Source organism: Coffea eugenioides, chromosome 8 (assembly GCF_003713205.1).
Source record: "Coffea eugenioides isolate CCC68of chromosome 8, Ceug_1.0, whole genome shotgun sequence".
Classification (NCBI taxonomy): Eukaryota; Viridiplantae; Streptophyta; class Magnoliopsida; order Gentianales; family Rubiaceae; genus Coffea; species Coffea eugenioides.
In genome coordinates, this window is record NC_040042.1 from 39,646,437 (window position 1) to 39,669,643 (window position 23,207).

The 23,207-nt window shown below is 34.5% G+C and overlaps 2 protein-coding genes and 1 long non-coding RNA gene across 4 annotated transcripts; all 3 read left to right on the forward strand.

Moving 5' to 3' along the window:
• On the forward strand, positions 1–4,498 carry LOC113781206 (protein PEROXIN-4). Of its 2 annotated transcripts, XM_027327083.1 has the most exons (7): positions 1–174; positions 595–637; positions 1,181–1,300; positions 1,448–1,576; positions 2,308–2,437; positions 2,536–2,595; positions 4,024–4,107. In XM_027327083.1, the coding sequence occupies exons 2-6, from the start codon at positions 632–634 to the stop codon at positions 2,547–2,549; spliced, it is 399 nt and encodes a 132-aa protein (XP_027182884.1). In that variant the 5' UTR covers positions 1–174; positions 595–631; the 3' UTR covers positions 2,550–2,595; positions 4,024–4,107. The 2 variants fall into 2 exon arrangements, with proteins under 2 accessions (XP_027182884.1, XP_027182883.1); XM_027327082.1 differs by lacking the exon at positions 2,536–2,595 and having other exon boundaries at positions 5–174; positions 4,024–4,498.
• A 441-nt stretch (positions 4,499–4,939) lies between these two features.
• On the forward strand, positions 4,940–6,518 carry LOC113781240. The gene is made up of 3 exons (XR_003469562.1): positions 4,940–5,108; positions 5,952–6,023; positions 6,105–6,518. It is a non-coding gene; the product is annotated as an uncharacterized LOC113781240 (long non-coding RNA).
• A 6,752-nt stretch (positions 6,519–13,270) lies between these two features.
• On the forward strand, positions 13,271–23,162 carry LOC113780964 (peroxisomal fatty acid beta-oxidation multifunctional protein AIM1-like). The gene is made up of 18 exons (XM_027326759.1): positions 13,271–13,494; positions 14,635–14,706; positions 15,544–15,606; positions 15,713–15,769; positions 15,868–15,935; positions 16,043–16,124; positions 16,231–16,286; positions 17,139–17,441; positions 17,590–17,676; positions 18,422–18,596; positions 19,098–19,219; positions 19,608–19,771; positions 20,471–20,725; positions 21,054–21,175; positions 21,322–21,443; positions 21,607–21,755; positions 22,175–22,313; positions 22,886–23,162. The coding sequence occupies exons 1-18, from the start codon at positions 13,389–13,391 to the stop codon at positions 22,901–22,903; spliced, it is 2,160 nt and encodes a 719-aa protein (XP_027182560.1). The 5' UTR covers positions 13,271–13,388; the 3' UTR covers positions 22,904–23,162.
• The last annotated feature ends 45 nt before the right edge of the window (positions 23,163–23,207 follow it).

The following is a 23,207-nucleotide window of genomic DNA, read 5'->3' on the forward strand; positions in this document are numbered from 1 at the left end:
CTAATCTTATTTTATTTACTCATCCCACAGCAGATTTCATTCCACCTCGCAAACGAGCCGCACCACCTCAACGCTACCAATCTCAGCCTCTCTTCCGCCGCTGACCTCCTCCACCGGAGGAGCCGGAACCCTTGTATACGAGAGCAACGGAGTGCAGTTGGTAATCTGTTTGGGGTAAGGCTAATTCTGTGTCTTGACTGCTTTATCCTCAAGCTTTACTGGTAATTCTTTAATATCTAAATTTGGTCAAATATATGTATTTGATGTTTGGATCAGTCAGTGCACCGTAATTTTTCTGGGTTTTCCTTTAATTTTATCCGGGAACAAATAGTTTGGTTTCTTGTTTCGGTTGAGCTAATTAAGAATGGAGAAATTTAATCTTGTTTGGTTGGAATGGAATATTATTAGCCTCCTTTCCCAGTTTACAGTTTGGGATCTTTGGAGGTTTTGTAAATTTGTTCTTCCCTATTTATTCTACTTACAGCTAAACAATCAACTTAAAAAATTGAACTTGGGATTCATTCACTAGGATTCATCAGCTCTTATGTGGAAAATTTGGTTTCTTGCTAATTTTTTTTTGTTCCATGCCCACAGATATTGGATCATATCTGGCTACTGACTTTCAGATAAGATGCAGGTTTGTGACAGCAACACTCTTACCAACACCACTGTTTTTCTGGAAATAGATTTCTTTATGTATTTTTCTGAATCAACGCAGAATGTGTATTAAAATGAGGTTTAAACCGAGAAGTTGCATAGCATATCACTAAACAAGTTATTTTTCTGCTACATGTAAAATTGAGCAACTGCTCTTAATGAAACAATTTAGTTACAATGAAAATTTTTGTTACTAGCAGTAGCACTCTGTCAGAAGGTGTTGTTTTGTTGACACAGTATCCCCTCGTTTTGTTGCAGTTAAGTTTTAGTCAGATAAAGTGATAAAACCCATAAGTATTCTTCTCCTGTTTTCTTCCCCCAAAACCCTTCTGTGCCTCTTTCTTTGGTTTGAGACTTGTTATTTGGTTAGCACAATGCCAATAGACCCAATTAATTGATTAAAATTCTAGTGTGTGGTTTTGGGGTCATGCTGGTAAACCTTTTTATGTTCTGTTTGCTTTAATTATTGAACTTTTCCATTTTAATTGGTTTCACATTGTGTTGAATTGTCTCTTGCAAATAGGCATCAAGAGCAAGGCTATTCAAGGAGTACAAAGAAGTGCAGAGAGAGAAATCAGCTGATCCAGATATCCAACTAGTTTGTGATGATTCAAATATATTTAAGTGGAATGCTCTTATTAAAGTATGCGAGTCTTGGATGAAACTATTTCATTTTTTTATTCACCTTTCTTTTTTTTTTCTTACTTGAATTTTACGGTAAAGACTTGTGTTCTGCTGGTGAAATCATCCTTTTTTCCCTCCTTTTTGTCTGGTGTGCTATTAATTTTAGGGTCCATCTGAGACTCCTTTTGAGGGAGGAGTTTTCCAGTTAGCATTTTCAGTGCCGGAGCAGTATCCTTTGCAGCCACCGCAAGTGAGGTTCTTGACCAAAATATTCCATCCTAATGTACATTTTAAGGTTTGAATCTTTTCACCTATCTTCTCATAATGTTGCTTTGCAGTTAGAATGAGCTGGTTTATGGGAAGTCATTCCTGCTAATACCAACTGCAGCATTTATTATTATTTTTTTGTCTTTCTGTCAGTAATTACCTTTCTGTGGATGTGCCATCAATGTGTTTGGAAAGGAAAAATTAAGTTCGACTTAATTTAACTGTTATCTTGTTGGTTGAGCTTGAATAGCTTATAGTGCACGTGCTCAAGTGGCTTGGAGTAGTGAATTTCTTTATTGTTCCTTTTCATGAAAAGTATTATGATTAAAAAGTCAGGACTCAGGACAAAGTTTGGTGGTTCTGTGTGATAAATTAGCAAAAGACAGAACAAGAATTCTAGTTAGTTTATTCCGGTAATTGGATAAAACAGATATGGGGAGTTAAAGAAGTTTAAATGTCAAACTATAGAATTAGGATGCTGTCCACCTGTAGCCTCATCTTTGCCCGCACATATGGCTATTACAGATTGAGACTAGGTGTTGTGTGGTTTTGTTCATTGTTCCAGTAGCTATGTACTAGATCAGCATAATAGGTAGTCTTTTGGTTTTTTCTTTGAAGAATTAAAAGTAAAGGACTTCTTTGACTTTCATTAAAACAATTTAGTTGAAAAAAGTACATAATGATTAAGAAAGTACTGAGTTAGATGATACTGATATGGTGAATTAGTTGACGCTTGATGATATCTTTGCTCTTATTCAGACAGGGGAGATTTGCCTTGATATCTTGAAGAATGCATGGAGTCCTGCCTGGACGCTACAATCTGTTTGTAGGGCTATAATTGCTCTTATGGCTCATCCTGAACCGGATAGCCCTCTAAACTGCGATTCAGGTATTGACAGCATTTTTGTATTTTTTTTTACCTGGTTTTAAGTTACCTGTCCTTGTGAATCTTGTTTAGCTAATAAAAATTTTGACTCATTTCGCCAGATCCGCCTTACTAGGCAAAGATCTAGAGAATTCATTCTGTTTCAAAACAGTGTGACTCAGGTGGAAATTACCATGCACTTGACATCTTAATTTCATTTGTAAAGTTACTGTCTCAAAGGTTTAAAACTTTTGCATGTATAGCTGCTTTGTGTGTGTGTATACATTGTACCCCTTGCCACATAAGTTTTGACTATTGGTTCTGCATTACGATTGCGTATGGGAGACATCAAGATGGCTGGAAATGGCATTAATGCGTTTGAGGGTCTGATGTTACCAAGTTTGCCCTGGGACCTTTTTTTCTCTCTCCAAGATATCATGTATCTTTGGAAAAAATCGAATTTAATCACTCAGCTGTATGGCTGGTTTTATTTTTTATTTTTGGTCCCAAAATAACAGTCTGTAAATGTAAATACAAAACTTGATCTGTTACTATTTTTGTATTTATACGGGTAACACTTAGCGAATGCCCGTACACCTCTAGTGAGTAAATGTTTGGAATCAGAGTGCTGCATCTTAAATTTACCTTAGGCCATCTTTTGTCGACATATTGATTGGTCTTCCAAGTATGATCCTCATATTCAAGAAGACCAAAGCAAGTGAGTATTCTTGGCTTATATGCTTCTGTGACTCATTTGTGGTTTTAGGTGGAAACTAAAGTGGTTAATGGTGTTGCGAGAATCTGGAATGTTTTGGATCCTTTTTTTTTTTAGAGCAAAACTGTAGAAGAGTTCTAGTAAATATCAACACGGATAGATTTACTCAGAGGATAATCCTCGTAACTACATCATAAGCCTCACTATCTGTACTCCACTAGTGTTTTGGATCATATAGTTTGAAAATTGTATTTTTACATTCCATGAAGTAAGATGGTGAAAGAATGGTGAAATATGAATGTCTTATTGACTTTTTCCAGTATGCATTATAATGATAAAGAATCAATACATCTATTTCAATTTAATGCGGGCCAGGTCCAATCAAGGCAAGTTTTGGCTGAAATTGTCCCTTCTGATTGTTAGTTAAATGATACTTATGAATAAGATTTCCTGAATTTGGTCAATAACAGAATTAACGTTGATTTTTTTTTTTCAAGTGGAAAATTGTAACTGTAAAATCTTAATTTGCTTAATTTTTCATGTGAAAAACAATAATGTAATCTTACTCTGTTTCAATTCGCTTATCTACTGTGGTAGTCCTCAATGTTTACTACTGTCTCTTAATAATCATTGAGAAAAGTACTTGCGCAGTACTGCTGTTACATTTTCACACTCAGTAATTTTAAATCTTGACTTAAACAAGGACTTCCATTTTGAAATGGAGAAACTGCCTCCAATTTTCTTGTTTCAGACACAATATATCAGGCTACAATTCTTGTCTCACATGGATGATTTTCTTAGCTTTTGAGTATGTTATCTTCTATTCCTTGCTAGAGCAGTCGAATTTTGGTGTGCTTTAAAGCAACACTGATGCGTTGTGTCTGCTTTGGTTTAGGCAATCTCCTTCGTTCTGGAGATATAAGGGGATATCAGTCGATGGCGAGAATGTACACTAGGCTTGCAGCCATGCCCAAGAAGGGATGAAGTCACAATTTCCTTGGCTCATGCAGTTCATGTTTCCATGCTATGTGTAATTGGACTTCTTACTTTTACTCAATTAATTACAGGTGGTGTTGTAATAAATTCTAAGGAAGATGATCAATGATTTTCTGGTAACAGTTTGTGTCCCTACTAGCTCTGCCCTTCGCAAGCATTTTTTTTGCTTGTTCTTTGAGTAGATGAGATGCTTATCTTGAGCACCCCTCTACCTAGGAGGAGAGCAACAAAGAGTCAAAAAATTGAGAAACTAAGGGAAAAAGATGTTCTTTCTTTGATTTGACTCCATTGAATTGTCTTTGTACACAACCATCATATGAAAAAGTAAAACTGGAATGGCTCTATCTTAGTAAAACTTGAATGGCTCTATCTTATTCAACTGTTCTATGTACAGATTCTGGATTTTGAGACCAATGTAGTTCTCAAGTTCCTTTATGATCTAGATTGTGTAACTTCCTTCTTGTACTATAGTTTTTCAAGTTCCCATATATTAGAGCATTCAAAAGATTATACTAACAATTGAAATTCTACAAATAAGAAATCTCGCTGGTTCTCAAACTTGTGGCATTATTTTATTTGCACTCGCCCAAAATTTAAAAAAAAAAAATCTACAAAAATCTTATAAGGGATTCAGCCATTCTGGGATTGCTTTTCGGAAGTTGGAGCAGGTTCAGATGTTAAAAAGAATGCAAAATGTAAATGCCATAAACAAGTATCTTTACCTCTTCACAGTATTCCCATTGTATTTTGTCACTTGAAGAATGAATTTATCCGAGAACTCAAAACACAAGGGCAAACCCAAGTCAAAAAGACTTGCCAAACAATCAATAGAATGAGATTAATTCCAAGCAAGGCGCTACAAACACCAACTTTTATATAAATTAATTCAGCTAAATTCAAGAGTAGCATAAGCACAAAACACACGCTGTTGATTCTGATGGAAAGATCAGCTCCAATGCTGATGTTGACTTTTATGTAGATGATGTAAGTTGTAACTCTGGATGTAGTGTTGCGCTTTTGTCCTATGCACATAACTTGACACATCCATTCCTGTTGCATTTAAAATTAAGAAAGAATGGTTAAATCTCGGAGCAAACCATTTTGAACGAATTAGATAGTACAGTGGGTAAGCTTGTTTAGTAGCAAAATTTGGTAAGTGTCTTGTGGGCACTGACACTATCTGAAGCCTATAGGCATCCTGAGCTTTGGCAGTTATTAGGGTTCAACTTGCCATTTTGGAGGTCAAGCCATGCAGGCACAACATGTTCTGTTCCTGCATCTATACAGAAAGTCTAGTTGATGTTATAAGCCTGAGCTTGTTATGATCGTAAATAGTCTAGTTGATGTTATAAGCCTGAGCTTGTTATGATTGTATAGCTGTTAAGCTTGACAGTTCAACTCAAATTTGCTCACTGATTCCATCCTAGCCCCATGGTCCTGAACTTGGTTTAGAAAATCTGATTGAGGTTGTTCATTGTTGAGTATGAATTGAGCATAGCCAAATTGAGTGAAAATGAGTTCAAGGTGGTCGCAGCCTCATGTGGCGTGCAAGTATGCTCACCAGGAATATGCTTGCTTTTTTATGCTGTGTAGGACAGACCGATATTACTGCAGTCTACATTTCACTGTCTTGGATATTTGTGGTGGATCATGAATTGAAGTTTTGGAACCTGCAGAAAGACATCTAGTGAATGGCACAATTCTAATTGAAGACCATCAAAATTTATTTAGAGCCCATTTTGTTTAAACTCTGAAGCATTCAGAAGTCAAATGCGTGTTAACTATAGCTTTCTGTTCATCTATCTGATGCGTTTTTTTTGGTTTTAGGACATGATTCATGTTATAGAATCTAAACCAGCTAAGCGGTATGGGGATTATTTTCTGCGGCAAATTGTCAAGGTACTTGCATCTCAACTGATGCTCATAAAACGTGCCTGTTACTTTCCTGTAGTTTGCATGCTGGTGCCTGTTCTCGTACAGCTTGAAGGCGTGATGACCGATGTCGACAGGGTAAAGTTGGAGTGAGTTCTGGACTGGAGCTACAGCCATTTTTGTGCGGCAGAACATTTTAATTAGCTTGGCTTCCTCCTCCCAGAAACTTGAGGAAAAGAATGAGATGAAAAATGGACTGATTTTCTTTTCTTAGAGGAACTGAGTTCCATCATTTGTGGCTATTATTTTTTGCTTGGATGGGATGGGGCTGAGTTTTGGGGAAAGATGGGAGCGAGGGTTGGTGGGGTTAAGCGAGGGAATGGATGACTGAAAGAGACACTTTCCCTTGGTCGCGTCCCTTCACTGAGGCTGCTTTTTTTTGTTTTTTGTTTTTCCCAAGTGTACAATTTCTAGTTTTTCTATGTTGTAATTTATTTCCAAATAGAGAAGAAAACACGCCTCGTTTCGCGGGAAAAAAAAAAAAATATGTAGAAAATAGATTTGGGTATTGGGCGGGATCAATCTAAACCCATCCCAAAGTGATCCCGCCCAAGTTAGTCCCAAAACACATATGGGTAAGGTTTGGCCCAAACCCATATGACTCGGTTCCATCACAAACCCAAGCAAATCCCGCCCATCCCGCCCATTTTGCCACCTCTAAATGTACCTCTATATATAGGTACTACAACATTAAAGGTACATTAATCCTATTAAACACCCACTACTACAAGAATACGAAGAAACCTATGAAATAATTTCTCCACTACATGAATAGATTTATGGATTGTAACTTCTATACATAATGTAGCCATAAATCATAAATTAATCCTTTTGAAAATACAAAGAGACATCCACAATTTTAGTTGTTTCATAACACATACAGCATTTTAGAACAAATAGAAGAATTAGAATTTTATACCTTCTCTAGGGAGTGGTATGTATTTTTACAACTTTCTTTATGGTTGAAATATAGCTTCTTTAGGCATATATAAGAGAAATATAGATATTGGTGATTCAAACTCTAGTGGTTTTTGTGGAATAAGAGAAATATAGCTTCTTTAGGCATATATAAGGATTTATGAGACTTGAAGAGGAATTTTGCTCTCAAATTTTTCTCAAAATTTATTCTGTTCTATATGATTTGCTCTATTTGATGATTTATATTCAATTTTATTGTTTTTTCTTTTTTTTTTCCTAATTGTTACTTCTATTGTCATGGAACATAGATATTGGTGTTGTATGAAATATAGGTAAAGATTGTTAGTTATATGCAACTAAATTGAAAAACCTTTTAATAATGACAAATGTTTTCCTGTTTGTGATTATTCAACAAATGGTCTTTTTTAAATTGAAATGTGGGATATAACAGGGTTTACATGCTTTGTTTCTCTTATAATAGAGTATGCAATTGATGTGTTATAATACATGTAATCGTATGATATTACACATGCAATATTTAGATGAGACTTTGAGTTGCTAAATTTGTTGTAGAGTTAGAAAGCTGATCTGATCTTTTGTTTACCCTTTATGAATGCGATGATAGTTACACAATCTTGAATTGAAGCCTTGCTTTTGTAAGCAATTTCACTTACACTGCCTCACATTTGAAAAAGTTAAAATAGATATATATTGTTCATAATAAATTAACTACCTAATGCAAAAATTAAGGGTAGTTATGGAATCAAATTGCTTTTTCTCTCCTAATACCAATTTTATATTATTTTTGTATTTGAATTGGGATGATTTGTTACTAGCTAATTAGTTTTAGGGGACGTTTTCGATATTTTGAAAACCTCATAGAGGACAGTGAAACCTGAGGTTTCTGAAATTATCCCTAAAGAATACAGAGTAGTTGGTCCCACCACCACCAATTTGGAGGCAATTACATATTACACAAGACCACAACCAAAGGCGTACTACCAAACGAAGAAGGGATAATTTCAGAAACCTCTCCTGAGATTTCTGACAATTTTACTAGCCTACCTTGAATTTTGCAAAATTACACAAACTTCACCTAATATTAAGGTTTTAAAAATAAAATTAATCCAATTAGAAAAAATAACATTAAAAAAGTACTTTAAAGCGAGAGATGAAATTTTTATTTCATAAATATCTTTTATGCATGTATATAAGTTGTATTAGTAAAATAATTAAAATAATTAAAAATTAGAAATAATTAATACACATATTTTACCGCTCAAAAGTTCTCATTTAATAAATTAGATAATATAAATAAACAATAAAACTATACTAATTATCACAGGATTCAGCAAAATAGACTAGTTATCTCTTTTGACATGATATTTGTCACAAATCTTGTGATTTTGAAAAAAAAAAATTCAAAGATAGGAGGGAAAAAAAGACAGAATTCGAAAATTATTCTATTTAAAATCACAAGAATCATAGTAAAATTGTGTTAAAAAAGGTGACTAGTTATTTTGCTGAATCTTGTAATCATTAGTATAGTTTTGTTATTTATTTATGTTGCCTAATTTATTACATGTGAACTTTTTGAATGGTGAAATATGTGTATTAATTATTTCTAATTTTTAATTATTTTTATTCTTTTACTAATACAACTTATTTATATGCATAAGGCGTATTTATGGAATAAAAGTTTCATTTCTCTTCTTGAAGTACTTTTTAATGTTACTTTTTTAAATTAGACTAATTTTGTTATCAAAACCTTAACTTTAGGAGAGGTTTGTGCAATTTTACAAAGTTTAGGGGAGGCTAATAAAATTATTAAAAACTTTAAGGGAGGTTTCTAAAATTATTCCAAAGAAGAATGCTGTGTCATAAAGAATGCTTTTTCTTATAAGCCAAGGGCCGGGCCTTGGGCTAAGGCCCAAGACTAGCTTCAGGACAAACAATTTTGTTGACTTTTTTTTTTTTTTCACCAAACGATTTTGTTGACGCGAATGATGGGACAGTGTATCCTCTCAGTTATAAACTGACATTGGTAGGTGGGCACGTGAACTTGGTAGATATTAGGGACAGTGTATCCTCTCAGTTCTAAACTGACTTTGGTAGATATTAGGGCATAACATAATAGCGGAATAGTTTGGTAACTTCTAAAAGATTTAAAAGAAGGGATAATATCATAGACCTCCCTTGAGGTTTCTCCTAATATCACCTGATACCCCTAAGATTTTAAAAATATCACTTACCTCCCTTATTAATTGTAAAAGAACTATATTAACCCTCACTTGAAACATAATTCACATAACAAATAAATGGAGCTAAAATAAAAAAAAAGGAAACAAAAGTCACTTTCTTTTCTTTCCCTTTTTCTCTAGAGTTGTTAAACGAATCGAGCTGTTCGGTAACTCGATTCGTTTCGACTCGTTCATATTCGTTAAAGGCTCGTTTGAAATCTTAAACGAACCGAGTTCGAACGAATTTTTTTGTTCGATTAATAATTGAGTCAACACGATCATGTTCGTGAGTTTTAACGAATGTTCACGAACATACTAAACGAACGTTCGCAAATACGAATATGCTCACGAGTTTTAACGAACGTTTGCAAACATGAACATAATTATCATTTGACAAATTTTAGGGTTAATTTTATGGCTAGACATTTTATATTTGGAGGGCAAATTGCTTTGTTTTATTTGTTGTTTTTATGTTAATGTTAGTTATATAGTTAATGAATAATATAATTTAGTCACTTAGTGCTTTAGCTGTTTTTTAGAATGATTAATGATTTGCATGGCATATTTAAGGTTTAAAATAATTTGAATTCGAGCATTTCGAACATGTTCGTGAACGGCTCATTTATGTTAAACGAGCCGAACACGAACTCGAACTCAAACACGAATTTTGCTGAACGAGCCGAACATGAACACAGGTTTGGAATTCGAAAATTAACGAATGAACACGAACGTTGTTCGAATCGCTTAACGAACAGAGTTCAAACATGAGATACTTGATTCGATTCGATTCGATTCGTTTACAGCTCTAATTTTCTCCAATATTCTTTCTTACTCCTTTTTTGGATGACTATGCAATTTTCTATTTATAAATTATAATAAATTAAATTTTTTTATCTTTTACTTTTTTTGTAATTGTGATAGAGTAGGGTATGATTTATTTGCTTATTTTAAGTTGTTTCTATAATGATTAGTACAATTTAAAAAATTGGATACGAGTTGAGAAGAAGTTGAAAAAAAAAGATAAAGTTCAAAAGTAATCGATTTTGAGCATGTAGAGTTAAATTAGTCAACTGTATTTCTTTCCAAATATCTTTTTTATTTTTCAAATATATATTTTTATCGACTATAAAATTATGATGTGGTAGTATTATTAAAAATTATTTTTTAATTGATCATTTTCTTGAAGTAAACAAAGTGATCTGGTTGCATTTTTATTTAGCAAGCAGAAGGGTAATTTAGGGTTTTTAAAAATTTTATTACTCAAATAACAAAAGTGAGGGAGGTAAGTGATATTTTTAAAACTTTAGGGATGCCAGGTGATATTAAGAGAAACCTTAGGGGAGGTTTCTGAAATTATCCCTCAAAAGAAATAAGGTGTTCTGTCACTCTAATTCTTTAATGTTCTGAATAACAATTGTCGAGGTCCTGAGAGCGCAGACCAATATCACATGGTAGTGTAAGAGCCACAATAGTCCAGAGTCCATTTGTGGCCTGTGAATTTCCAACGGCTATTCTAGCTACCATTCCACAGAGCGGTTTCCTTCATCTGCCTCTACAAAGACCACAAGAGTTCTTGTGCTGCAATCCAACTGGTCCACCTTGTCAGTGCTGCAGCCCACATTTGCAGGGTTGCTGGGCCAAACTAAATTCAACGTGTAGTTCACTGAGTACTGTTGCTTTTGACGCCAAAGGTTTCTGCAGAGTTCAGCGATGGTGGGCTGCAGCCGATGTTCAATCAGGGCTGTGAACTTCGTCATTCGACAATCAAGTCTAGCCGGGTCCCCATGCTGCTAAAAGATACAAAATTCAAAATTAGGTGCACAATTATATTGAAACCAGGACAATCAGGTTTCAATCAGCGATGGTGGGCTGTAGCCGATGTTCAATCAGGGCTGTGAACTTCGTTATTTGAACAATCAAGTCTAGCCGGGTCCCCATGCTGCTAAAAGACACAAAAATTCAAAATTAGGTGCACAATTATATTGAAACCAGGACAATTCACTGATTCCCCTCAGAATAAGGTCAGGTAAGATAAGATTAAGATAAGATACTAACAATTGGATTCTACAATATAATCTCAGAAACCTTCCCTTGAGGTTTCTTATTATTTCACTTAGTTCCCTTGATGTTTTAAAAATTACACTTACCTCCTTCAATTTGACCCTTTGGTAACCAAACTTTAAAATAGAGTAAAAATTTAATGAATACCCTAAATTACCCTTATCTTACAAAGTTTAATTTGTTCTTCTAAACAAAAAATGTGTCAAGTTTTTCATGCTAATATTTGTTATTTAATAATCAACTATAACAATAAATCTTTTGCTATAATTGAGTATTTTTCATAGTGCTTTATTGGGAATGTAAATTCTTTTTAAGATAAAGAAGAAAGTGCTATTTTGTTTATTTTAAAGTTTATGGACTATTTTTTTTAATAAAAATTTATGGACTAGTTTAGTGGTGAAACTATCATAATTTGGTACTGATTTTGGGTCATTTGTTTTTAATCATTGTTGACTTATCCTTGATTTTGATACCCAAAAAAAGGAGCTACAAAAAAAAATTAAAATTGGAGGATACTAAAAGTTATAAAAAAAATATTACCAGTTTAATGTTTAATTTAGATAGATATTAGGGACAACGTTAATAGTTCTTCTATACTTCTAATAAAATATAAGAGAAATGAATAAGACGGAAAATGGTAACAAAAATATAAAATCCATCCTTTGCATAAACATGAAAACAAGAGAGTTTTATTAAAAATATTAAAGTTAGTATTGTCATTTTAAATGGACAAGGGAGGTAGGTGTAATTTTTGAAACCTTAAGGGAACCAAGTGAAATTATTAGAAATCTCAGGGGAGATTTGTGAATAGATGGGTATGAGTATCTTAAATTTTTGTATATGGGTATAAATGGATTATCCAATAATACCTATTTATTAAATGGGTATTATTGGGTAACCCATTAAATCCAATTAACCCATTTAGAATTTTCTTCCCCCAGGTCTTTTCTCTTCCCCCACCCAATTTTTTTTTTTTTTTCAGATTTTTCATTTTGTCATGATGTTAACTACTTTTGTTTCATTATTATTATTATTATTATTTGTTGGTTTTATCTTATTATTTATTTTCTCTTAGTTTGTTAACTTGCACATTTTTTAGCATTACCAATTTATGATAAGTTTTAACCTCTTTTCTTATCTTTCTAAAATGAAAATTTAAATTCATATATGAAAAAAATGTTAGGGGTTCAAAATTTTTGGATTAAGTTTTTATATTAACTTTTATAGTTCTTAGTTCAAATTTTTATATTCTTATTATTCAGTTATTAAATAATATGTAATTTTGCGACATAGAGTATAAATGGAAAAAAAATTGGTAATTAGGCTGATTGAGCATTATAAGTAAATATTTCAAACTAATGATGGGTACAAAGAGCGGTATAAATTGATAACTTAGTTTGCAAAAATGAATTTAAATCAGTTTACAAAAAGTTAAAATAAATGGGTTATAAGTGGGTAATTGGGTTACCCAATTCATTTTTTGACTTATCCATTTGTACCCATCTAATTAAATGGGTAAAAATGGGTTGAGTCACTTATACCCATTACTCATTTAATCCAACCTAAACCCACCCAAATCACCTATTTTGACACCTCTACCCGTGATCATTGCATTGATTAATGCTCATGGGTTTATTGATTAGAAAAATGGCAAATAAGGAGGCAGGTGCTTAGACACTACAGACACCAACTTTTATATAAATTCATGGGTTTAGCCAAATTCGCGAGTAGCGCAAGAGAGTATGTAATTCATTACTGTGATTCAGATATTGAAAACATTCAATTCTTGTACCTTCAAAATACAAAACCTTCTATTTTTGAGTACATTGGTGGCTCTTGTACGTGTAATAACGTTCATCATAGATTATCATTTCATACTTTTCCTGGGAAGAGCAAGGGCCCCCACACCATAATAACGTGCCTCATATGAGCCATTGCACACAAGCTAGCAAAGCAAATTGGCAACCTCGTAAAAAAATCCTATAAATACCTGGCTTCTGTCCATCATAGTAGAGCATCAGAACATCAAATCCCTCGTGCAAAGTTCAATATCTGAACCCTTTTTCTTCTTTTAACTAGGAGGTTTGTTTAGAGAGAATTTGTGAAGGGAAGGATGGCAAATAAGGAGGCAGGTGTGACTGTGAGCATGGAAGTAGAGGATGATGGCATTGCACTCATCACCATCCGTAACCCACCTGTTAATGCACTTTCACTCTCAGGTATCTTTTCCTTTAGTGATTGGGTCCATACAACTGCTACCTCTAACTTCAGATTGCATGGCTAAACACAGCTCTGCAAAGTTGATACCAATATTAAAAGCATGGAAAATGTGCTTATATTTGTTGTGAGTCGAGATCAAAAAGAGAAAAGCACGATTATTTCTAACTAGCTTTTATTTATTTTTTTTAAATTAAATCAGTGACCTTAAAACTTCAAGCATCAGCAGATTAAAGCCTCCTCGCCTGTGTTTCTGATCAGTTAAAAGATTTAGACAAGTCGATCTTAATTTATCCTCATTGTGAAATGAAAGCTTTGATAATACTGATTTCTTGGCTAATAGTAATTTGATTTGCAAAATGAGGTCGCTTCTTTAGGGATTAGAGAGTCGGAAGATGGCAGCGTTGGGAAGTACTAGTTAGTAAGTTTTTGCATGGATGCCCTCAACGACGTTTGATCTTTTACGCCACCTTCTCAATGTTTCCTCCTGCCTAGTACTGCATTGTCAGGATACCCTTTTCTTTTATTAACAGAGTAAAATGACGGGTGAATGTTTTTATAAATTGTGACAACATCTAAAAGAATTTTATTTAACTTGTGAAATTAATTTGAAATAACAAAATGTTATGATTAGGAAAAAGAAAGGCAAAGTTCGAAAATTTTTCTACTCAAAATCACAAGAATCATAGTAAACATTATGTTAAAAGAGATGACTAATCTGTTAATTTGCTGAATCTTGTAATCACTAGTATAGTTTTGTTGCTTATTTATGTTGTCTAATTTATTAAATATGAATTTTTTGAGTGGTTTATTAATTGTTTCTAACTTTTAATTATTATTTTTTTTTTTACTAATACGACTTATATACATGCATAAGGGGTATTTACCAAAATAAAAGTTTCATCTCTCCCTTTAAAGTACTTTTTAAATGTTACTGTTCTAATTAGACTAATTTGTCATCAAAACCTTAACCTCAAGGGAAGTTTGTGTAATTTTACAAACTTCAGGCGAGGCAAGTGAAATTGTTAGAAACCTCGGGGAGGTTTCTGAAATTATCCCTACTAATAAAATAAAAGGGTGAAGGATTATCCTTTCATGATTTAGCTAATTAACAATATTAATTATTTATGATGGAATTGCAGTAATTGCTGGCTTGCGGGAAAAATATGGTGAGGCAATGAGAAGAGATGATGTCAAGGCTATTGTTTTGACGGGTGAGCTCTATGTTTGGCTAGTTCATTTCGACTTTAATTTCCCTTTTATCTGTCCATATAATGTAGCATCATTTTTTAGGACATAAAAAACTGTTGGCTAATTTTCTGGAAAATATCATACTATTATTAGATCCTCCAAAAATTTTAGGACAGCAATGATTGAGGTCCTTCAAATTTCGCGTTTGAAATTAAGAAATGAGCCCCTCAAATTTCAAGGCTTTCCTGATTCGGCACTTCAAATTTGCTACAGCATTGTCCCAGAGGCTATACCTGTGTTACCATTAATATATTTGTTCTTTGTTTTTGTTTGCCTGATCTTTCATTTTTTTTTTTTCCTTTTTACTCTTTTGTTTTTGTAAGCTTGTTTGCCTGATCTAAATAAGACTGGCACACGTTTACTGCTTCATAATTTGTTTTACTATTATTGGTATAAAAGTTTTTTTATTGACTAAGATTTGGCTAAATTTTGTTAACCTTATTAATTATACCAGAAGAATTATACCATATTTTACACTTATTTGACACATGCATGTAATGGTTATCAAAGTAGTGTGCACTGTATCAAACTTTAATGGATAATCCATTGGTCCTATTGACAACCGGGGCTGAGCACCCATCTGAACTCAATACAAATTGTCTTTTAAACTTCTGTACGAAGTTGCTGCTGCACAAGTGCGTGATGATGAGATTTCTGATCAAGGATTTTGCTTTTCTTCTGGGCATTTACTTCAAGGACTAAAAAAATCGGTGATACTGAGAATAGTTCATACCTTAAAGTTCTTTGTATTATTGTATACCAGTTGTAGGTAAGAGCCCTTTTCATTGATAATTTTACAGGTGCTGATGGTAAATTCTGTGGCGGTCTGGACATCAGTTTTTTGCAGGAAGTTCAGAAGACTGGTACTGTTTCAATAAATTGTTGTTGAGATTTAACTTCTTTAGCTCTTACCTGAAGTCGCTTTCTGGAGTTTTTTTTTTTAATCTCACTTGGCTTCGGCCATTTCAGGGAACGTCTCACTTCTGCCAAATGTGTCATTTGATCTTGTTGTCAACACAATAGAAGGTCTTGATCATATAAATCTCTCTCTTTTCTCAGTAGATATGTGTTTCACAGTTTCACTAACTCATTTGAACTTAATTTTGTCCCTTTGCTTCTTTAAGATGGCAAGAAACCTTCTGTTGCTGCTATTCAAGGATTTGCTCTGGGAGGTGGCTTGGAACTGGCAATGGTATTTTGCTTCTTCTGTGCCTTGCTATCTATAGAACATCTTCCTTTTAAACACCTTGATAGTCTACATTCTGGTTTGACGAGTGTTATTCATGTACTCGTGTACAGGGATGCAGTGCACGAATTGCTGCACCAAGAGCAGAACTTGGTTTACCAGAGCTTAAGCTTGGGATAATTCCTGGTTCTGGAGGTATCTCTGAATTGACTCTATAATTAACTGTCTTTGGCATTTACTATAACAGCATTGTCGGTTCATTTTCCCATTTGACTTGAAACATTTACACATAAATGCGAAGGCACTCAACGTCTTCCAAGGCTCGTGGGAGTTTCAAAGGCCATCGACATGATGTTGGTAGGTCATTGATACTCTGCATTCTTACTGCTTTTCTATGCTGATGCCAGGAAGAAACTCTCTCTCTCTCTCTCTCTCTCTCTTTTTTAAAAAAAAAAAATCAAGAAACGGTTTATGAACTTATAATATGTGATATTTTTCCTTTCTCATGTTACATTAGCGATGGAAACCCAATCTAAAGGTGTAATCCTAAACCTTCAGTAGATAGGATGCCTGCAAAAGAGAAGGAAAAAAAAAGTGTTGCCTCTAATATGCAGAACATTGCAGAATTGTGCAGTCTCTGGTAATTATTGAAGTCAGATTCACAAAAGGAAACTCCCTTCCTCGGACGGAGTTCTATGCTTACCTGAAGTAACAAGCTAATAAGATCACTCCCTTAGTACGCATTGTTAAAATTACCTGTGCAGGAGTTTTTAATTTATTCAATTCGCATAAACACAACTTGGCCTTAGCCTTGGATAACTTAAAACATCACTTCAAGCACAGAAAAACTTCAAGAATTTCAGGAGTACCTGCATAAGATATCTGAAATATACAATCTGATATTCAAAACTTTTCTTGTTAATTAACTAATCGCAGTTCAAGAAAGTTCAGCAGCTCATGTGTTTGTTATATTATATGATTCTTTTTTGAATTCATCACCACATTTTCACACATACAGCACAAGTAATCAATTTGCTCATAACATGCGGACAGCCTAATTGAAGTAATAACCTCTTCTCTTTCCATTGAGCAGACAATCTTACCATTTTGGCTTTTACGGATGCATGAAATAAAGTTCTTTCTTATGAATTTGTATGTCCCTTGTTCCTATTCTTATCGAGTTTAAGCATGACTCCTGAACTGTCGCAGTCGTCCAAGACTATAACTTCGGAAGAAGGGGCAGAGTTGGGTGTCATTGATTCTATAGCATCTCCTGATGAGCTCTTAACTGCATCTCGTCAATGGGCACTAGACATTGTAGAAGGGCGTAGACCCCATATTAATAGTCTTCACAAGAGTGATAAACTTGTAGCTGCCCATGATTTAGATGATATCTTTCAAAAAGCTAGGCAAAATGCACAGGCGAAATTTCCAAATGAGCCTCACTACGGTGCCTGCCTTGATGTGATTGAAGAGGGAATCATCTCTGGGCCAAACTCTGGTCTCCCGAAGGTGAACTTTTTGTCTAAATCTATTCTTAAAATTATAGAGGTAAAGAAACATATAAACTCTAGTCAATTGATGAAGTGTAGATGCATCTGCAACTTTTTATGCACATATATGTATGGCAAATATCACTAATGTGACCAATAACTTGCAGGAGGACAAAGTTTTCAAAGAATTGTTGCTATCCAACACTGCAAGAGGTCTTCTTCATGTATTCTTTTCAGAGCGTGCTACATCAAAGGTGCAGAACCTATTCACTAATCTTTATTCAACATATTAATGCTGCAAAGACCAAACATCTGGGAATTAGCATGACTGTCTTTAGATTTAAGTTCACTATTCTGCAATTCAGCTTCAAGTCATGTTGATTTTTTAACTAAATGCCATTGAACAATGTTTCCAATGAAATACCCTTATGAAGAGATGAAGTTACAAACTTGCCTTGGCTACTTCAAGCCAGCATCTGATTTTGGTTTTTTAAACCTCTTTGCAAGAGGTAGCATTTCCCATCAAATTAAATTTTGTACTGATGTCTTGTATTATGTATATCATTCAAACAACAGGAAACGTGTGAAATTATTACAAAATGGAGACTTTTCTCCGCCTCGACAAACTAACATACTTTCCTAGTATCATGTTTGAGGATGGTGGAATGGTATTTAAGACCACATTCTCTCTATTCTTCATACAACCAAACTAATTTTTTAAAGGTTGAAATTTGTGCAGACAATACCATTCATTTCGTTTGGAAATGTAATCAACCTATCTACCTAGAACCACCTAAAAGTTCTGTATCAGATTCTATTTTTGTATAAACCCTCGTTTTTTTCTTGTTTTGATAAAGCCTGGACTCTGGGGACATATATGACTCTACAACTAATTTAGTACACCAGGCGGACACTTAGCAAAACAGAGCTATAAGAAATTGGTTGTTAAGTTTACTTTGAAAAGCTAAAAGGATATGTTTCTTGACTTGCAAAATTCAGGTTCCAGCTGTTACAGATTCTGGGTTCAAGGCACGGAAGATAGAGAAAGTTGCTGTAATTGGTGGTGGTCTAATGGGATCTGGCATTGCTACTGCCCTTGTTGTCAATAACATACATGTGATACTTAAGGAGATCAATTCTGAATATCTTCGACAGGGACTGAGATCAATAGAAGGTTAGCATCTCTGTGGTCGGGCAGATGAGTTACCTTGAGCATTTGCTATATGAGGCTTTAGGCACTCTGAACATAATACTAGACTGTAGTCATTCTCGGGAGATAATCTTCATAACAGTTATTGACTTGTTCACTTACTCCATTCATAGAAAAGAAGAAACGAACTTGCAAGAACACTTCTGGTCATTCTAAATTTTTAGCGTTGATTTTCTGTTGTATTGAAGTGATTTTTCATGAACTAAACTTGATTTTCTGTTATTATTTAACAAAAGGAGACAAGTTTTTGATGCAGTCTGTGTATACTGAAGTTAACCGATGTTAATGTGTTTTTGGAATAAACTTGAAATAGTTTTATTCAACGTGTGTACATTTGCATGTTACTTTGTTTTGCTTTAAGCAAGGATAATATCTATTGGAGTCATGCCAGAAAAGAAAATAGAACAGAAAGCTTCATTTTCCATGCAATGACTTTATTTTGATACTTAACTTTATCTTTATTAGCTAATCTCCAAGGCCTCCTATTGAGAGGAGAATTAGAGGAGGATAAGATGAAAAAGGCCCTGTCACTTCTTCAAGGTGCTTTGGACTATGAAGAATTTAAGAATGTAGATATGGTCATTGAGGTAATGTTTTAACTCCTACCTTGCTGCATCCCTCTTTCCTTTTTCGTCTTCAGTTCCATTGTGCATATGCATTTGTATCTTGTCAAATTCCATTTTGTTCATTGCTGTTCTATATACTGATTTATGACGACTTTCAGGAGAAGAGATACCAAAACGTCTATTGTTTTACCCAAAGAATTGTGTCATCCAGTTAATAAAATGTAAAATGTGGCTTATTATTTATCTGCCAATTTGATCCCAGTAATCTAGAATTAGTTGATTCACCCTGTTTCAACTGGTTGAACTCCATAAGCTTTACATGATTTTTGAATTTGATATGATTTCATTTTACAAATCACTTTCTGCTTATCTTGGTACCTCCTCCTTTTCCTGGTGGCCTCTTTTCCAGGCTGTTAATGAGGACATATCCTTGAAACAATCAATCTTTGAAGAACTTGAAAAGGTTTGTTCTTCCAACTGCATCTTAGCATCAAATACATCCACAATCGATCTCAATGTGATTGGTGAAAGAACAACTGGCCAAGACCGCATTGTTGGTGCACATTTATTCAGGTACTTTTTCTGTGGGATTATTCCTGTACTTTCAAGCTTACAGTACAATATGCACATATAGACACACTGCATGTTTTAATCAAGACTATGAACCTGCAACTACAACATCCTGATCAAATTTTCTCTTCAAAACACACACACTGTTTTCTAGTACTGATAATTAGAAGAGGAAATTCATGTATACACAATATTTTAAAACAGCCTATACCTGTTACTCTCCCTGAATGTTGCTCATTCTGCTTAAATGAAAATATGGAAGTTTCTTGTTTTCATCATGGGAAGATTTCTGCAGAGATTTGGCATCATCTGTGTTTACATACTTTCAGGGAGAAAAACATTCATGTGAGTAGTTTTTGTGTAGTTGACTTGAATTCATGTGGTTAAATAGACTGCTAAAGACTTACCGCCAGAATTAGGGCAGCCAAGAAAAAGAGATGACGCAAAAATGAAAGACGGATATGGAAATTTCTGTTTGATCTTCTTCTTTTCCTAACTTAGTAGAAAAGTGGACTGTGTCATTGAAAGGTCACTATTATAATACATACAGATAATATGTGTAAACAAATCACTATATATTAAGACTAATTCTGTATATTTATGTCTTTATGTATCTAACTCTGCACCGTTATTTACGCTATTTCCTTCCTGATGTATTCATTTGTCCTTTTACCAATTCTTCTTCTAACTCTATCTGTGTAGTCCTGCTCATGTGATGCCTCTCATGGAAATCGTGAGGACGGAAAGAACGTCTCCAAAAGTAGTATTTGATGTCATGAGATTCGCGAAGATCATTAAGAAGGTTCCAATTGTAGTTAAGAACTGCACTTGTTTTGCTGCTAACCGACTATTCTTACCATATCTTCAAGCAGCAGATATGTTGGCGAATTTAGGTGTGGATATTTTCAGAATTGACCAAGTGATATGTGAATTTGGCATGCGAATTGGACCTTTTCAGTGAGTCTTCATCTCAAGTGCATCATTTCTCATTAGCTGTACTGGTCATACACATGATATGGAGATACTGAAATTTTGTTGAAAGGAATTCAGCCTTACATTTCCATTCAGTTATCGTACACTCTCTCATTCCGCAAGTCGAAATTAAGATTCGCTGTTCTGCTTAAATTAGTAAAAAAACCATTTTTGGAATGCTTGACATAAACCAAAAATGCAACAAAATTTCCAGTTTGGAATTGAGGTTTTTGTCATCTACCATGTTACTGGTGGTCACGTCTTTTGTGCGAACAATGGGAAATTTAATCGTTTCTTGTGCTGTGATATTCAGGGTTCAGGATGTGACAGGATATGACGTGTATCTGGCAGCCATGAAAGAGTTTGCTGCCGCATATTCTGAAAGGACTTTTCTGTCTCCTTTGGTTCAACTTATGCAAGAAAGTGGACGGGCAGGTATTTGGCATGTTTAAAATCTGATGTTTCCCAAAAAGAATAGAGGATTACATACTAAATTAAAGCGTGTAAGGTTAGTAGCAAGATGTTGTTGTTGGCAATTCAACTAAGCCGTCTTGTTCTGTTCAATAATGTGAAAATTCTAGGTAAGAAGAATGGAAAAGGATACTACGTGTATGAAAGAGGAAGCAGGCCAAAACCTGATGCATCCGTGCAACAAATTCTGGAGCAGACTAGGGAGCTTACCCGCATTGTTGCTGATGGACAGGTTAAACACTTTTCAGCAACTATGGCCATTACATTAGAATAAAAATTGTATCATCTGAGACTGAGACTACTTAAAATCGAGCTAGTACAATAGCTTTTTCAGATTTATGACCTCAACCTGAATGACTAAAAGACAGAAATGTTTACTGGGATGTCATTGGCAGCCAATATCTCTGACGGACCAAGATATCGTGGAAATGATATTCTTTCCTGTGATAAATGAAGCCTGCCATTTAGTTGATGGAGGAGTTGTGGTCCGGGCATCAGACATTGACATAGCATCTGTTCATGGGATGAAATTTCCTTCATATTAGTAAGTCTTTGACAAAATATGTTTATTTTTTTCCAGAAAGTGAACCATCATAGGCAAAACCATTTTCCTTTTAGAATCTACTTGACCAGATTTTCACATCAGAGAGTGTATAATTTCTTTAAACAAAGGAAATTTCAGGGCGAAGGGGCTTGGAAGAAACTGTTGGCCCATCATGTCCAGTTTAGTAGTGTCCAAAACTGCTTTGTTTAAACAAAGCAATTTTCAGGCAAAGGACTATCAACCTTCCATGTCAAGTTATTTGACTTTGAAATCCAGTAATTGCTGATTTCCAGTATACTATATGCATATGTCGATCTTCACTTCTCTACTCCCAATGCTGGTTGCAAGTATTTCTGTTGCCACTTTGCATGGTCAATCTCTGAGCTTCTAACTGTGTTTTTCCTTTTTCCTGTGACTAGTGGAGGAATATTATTCTGGGCTGATTCAGTTGGACCAGGGTACATTTGCTCAAGGCTGACAAATTGGTTCAAGGCCTATGGAAACTTTTTCAAGCCATCCAAATATTTGGAGGAGAGGGCCAGCAAAGGTATCCTATTGGTAAGTGATCATAACAGTCTAAACCAATTTCTCTTCCACCTTGTTTTCCGCAATCATCCCTAATTAGACTTGGTTAAGGTTCTCCTTCGCTTTCAATTTATGCATAATTTGCTATAAAACCACTTAAAATGCTACAATTGTCGGGAATTTTTTCAAAGTTTATTGCAAGACGAACTATACTTTAGAGTATCATTAAAGATTATCATGGTTGAGAACACGAGATATGAGAGAGTGAAAAAATCAACGAAAGATAACATTTGACATGGAGGCAGTGGTTATTAGTAGTTAATATGGCTTTGTAAGTGTTGGGGTTAAGTTGTAGTCTAATTTTCATTTAGTACATTTAAAAACTGTCGAGGGTTAGCCATTACAACCTTTTTTGGGGTAAAGGGGGCAGTGTAAAATTTTGGTTAAGAAGCAGAAACATGTACAGCAATACCTCATTCTGGCGTTTCAGTGGAATCATGTAGGTATTGGACAATTAGAGCAGTAACCTCACTTGATACAATCCTACAAATGCATGCATGTACAGAATATTGTTTGGTAACATTTCTTGTTTGCTTTCATTCCAGGGAGCATCATCCACTTGACTGGAATTGAATGAATGAACTTTCTTTTCTGGTACCATATGTTTGGGGCAAATAAGTCGCTTTGTGACAAAGACTTGCCATGGAATGTAGAAGGCTACAATCATTTTCTGGAATTCCTATGTAGACATGCAAATTATCGTCTTTCTGTTTTATATTTGGGATCAGATACATCATATCAACTGCTGTATGCTGTCAAGTTGAAAGACTTGAATTTTTATTTTCACTTTCTATTGAGTTTCATGGTACACCCTTACCTCAACGTGGCATTAAACAGTCCTAAATCTCCTACACATAATAGATTCCT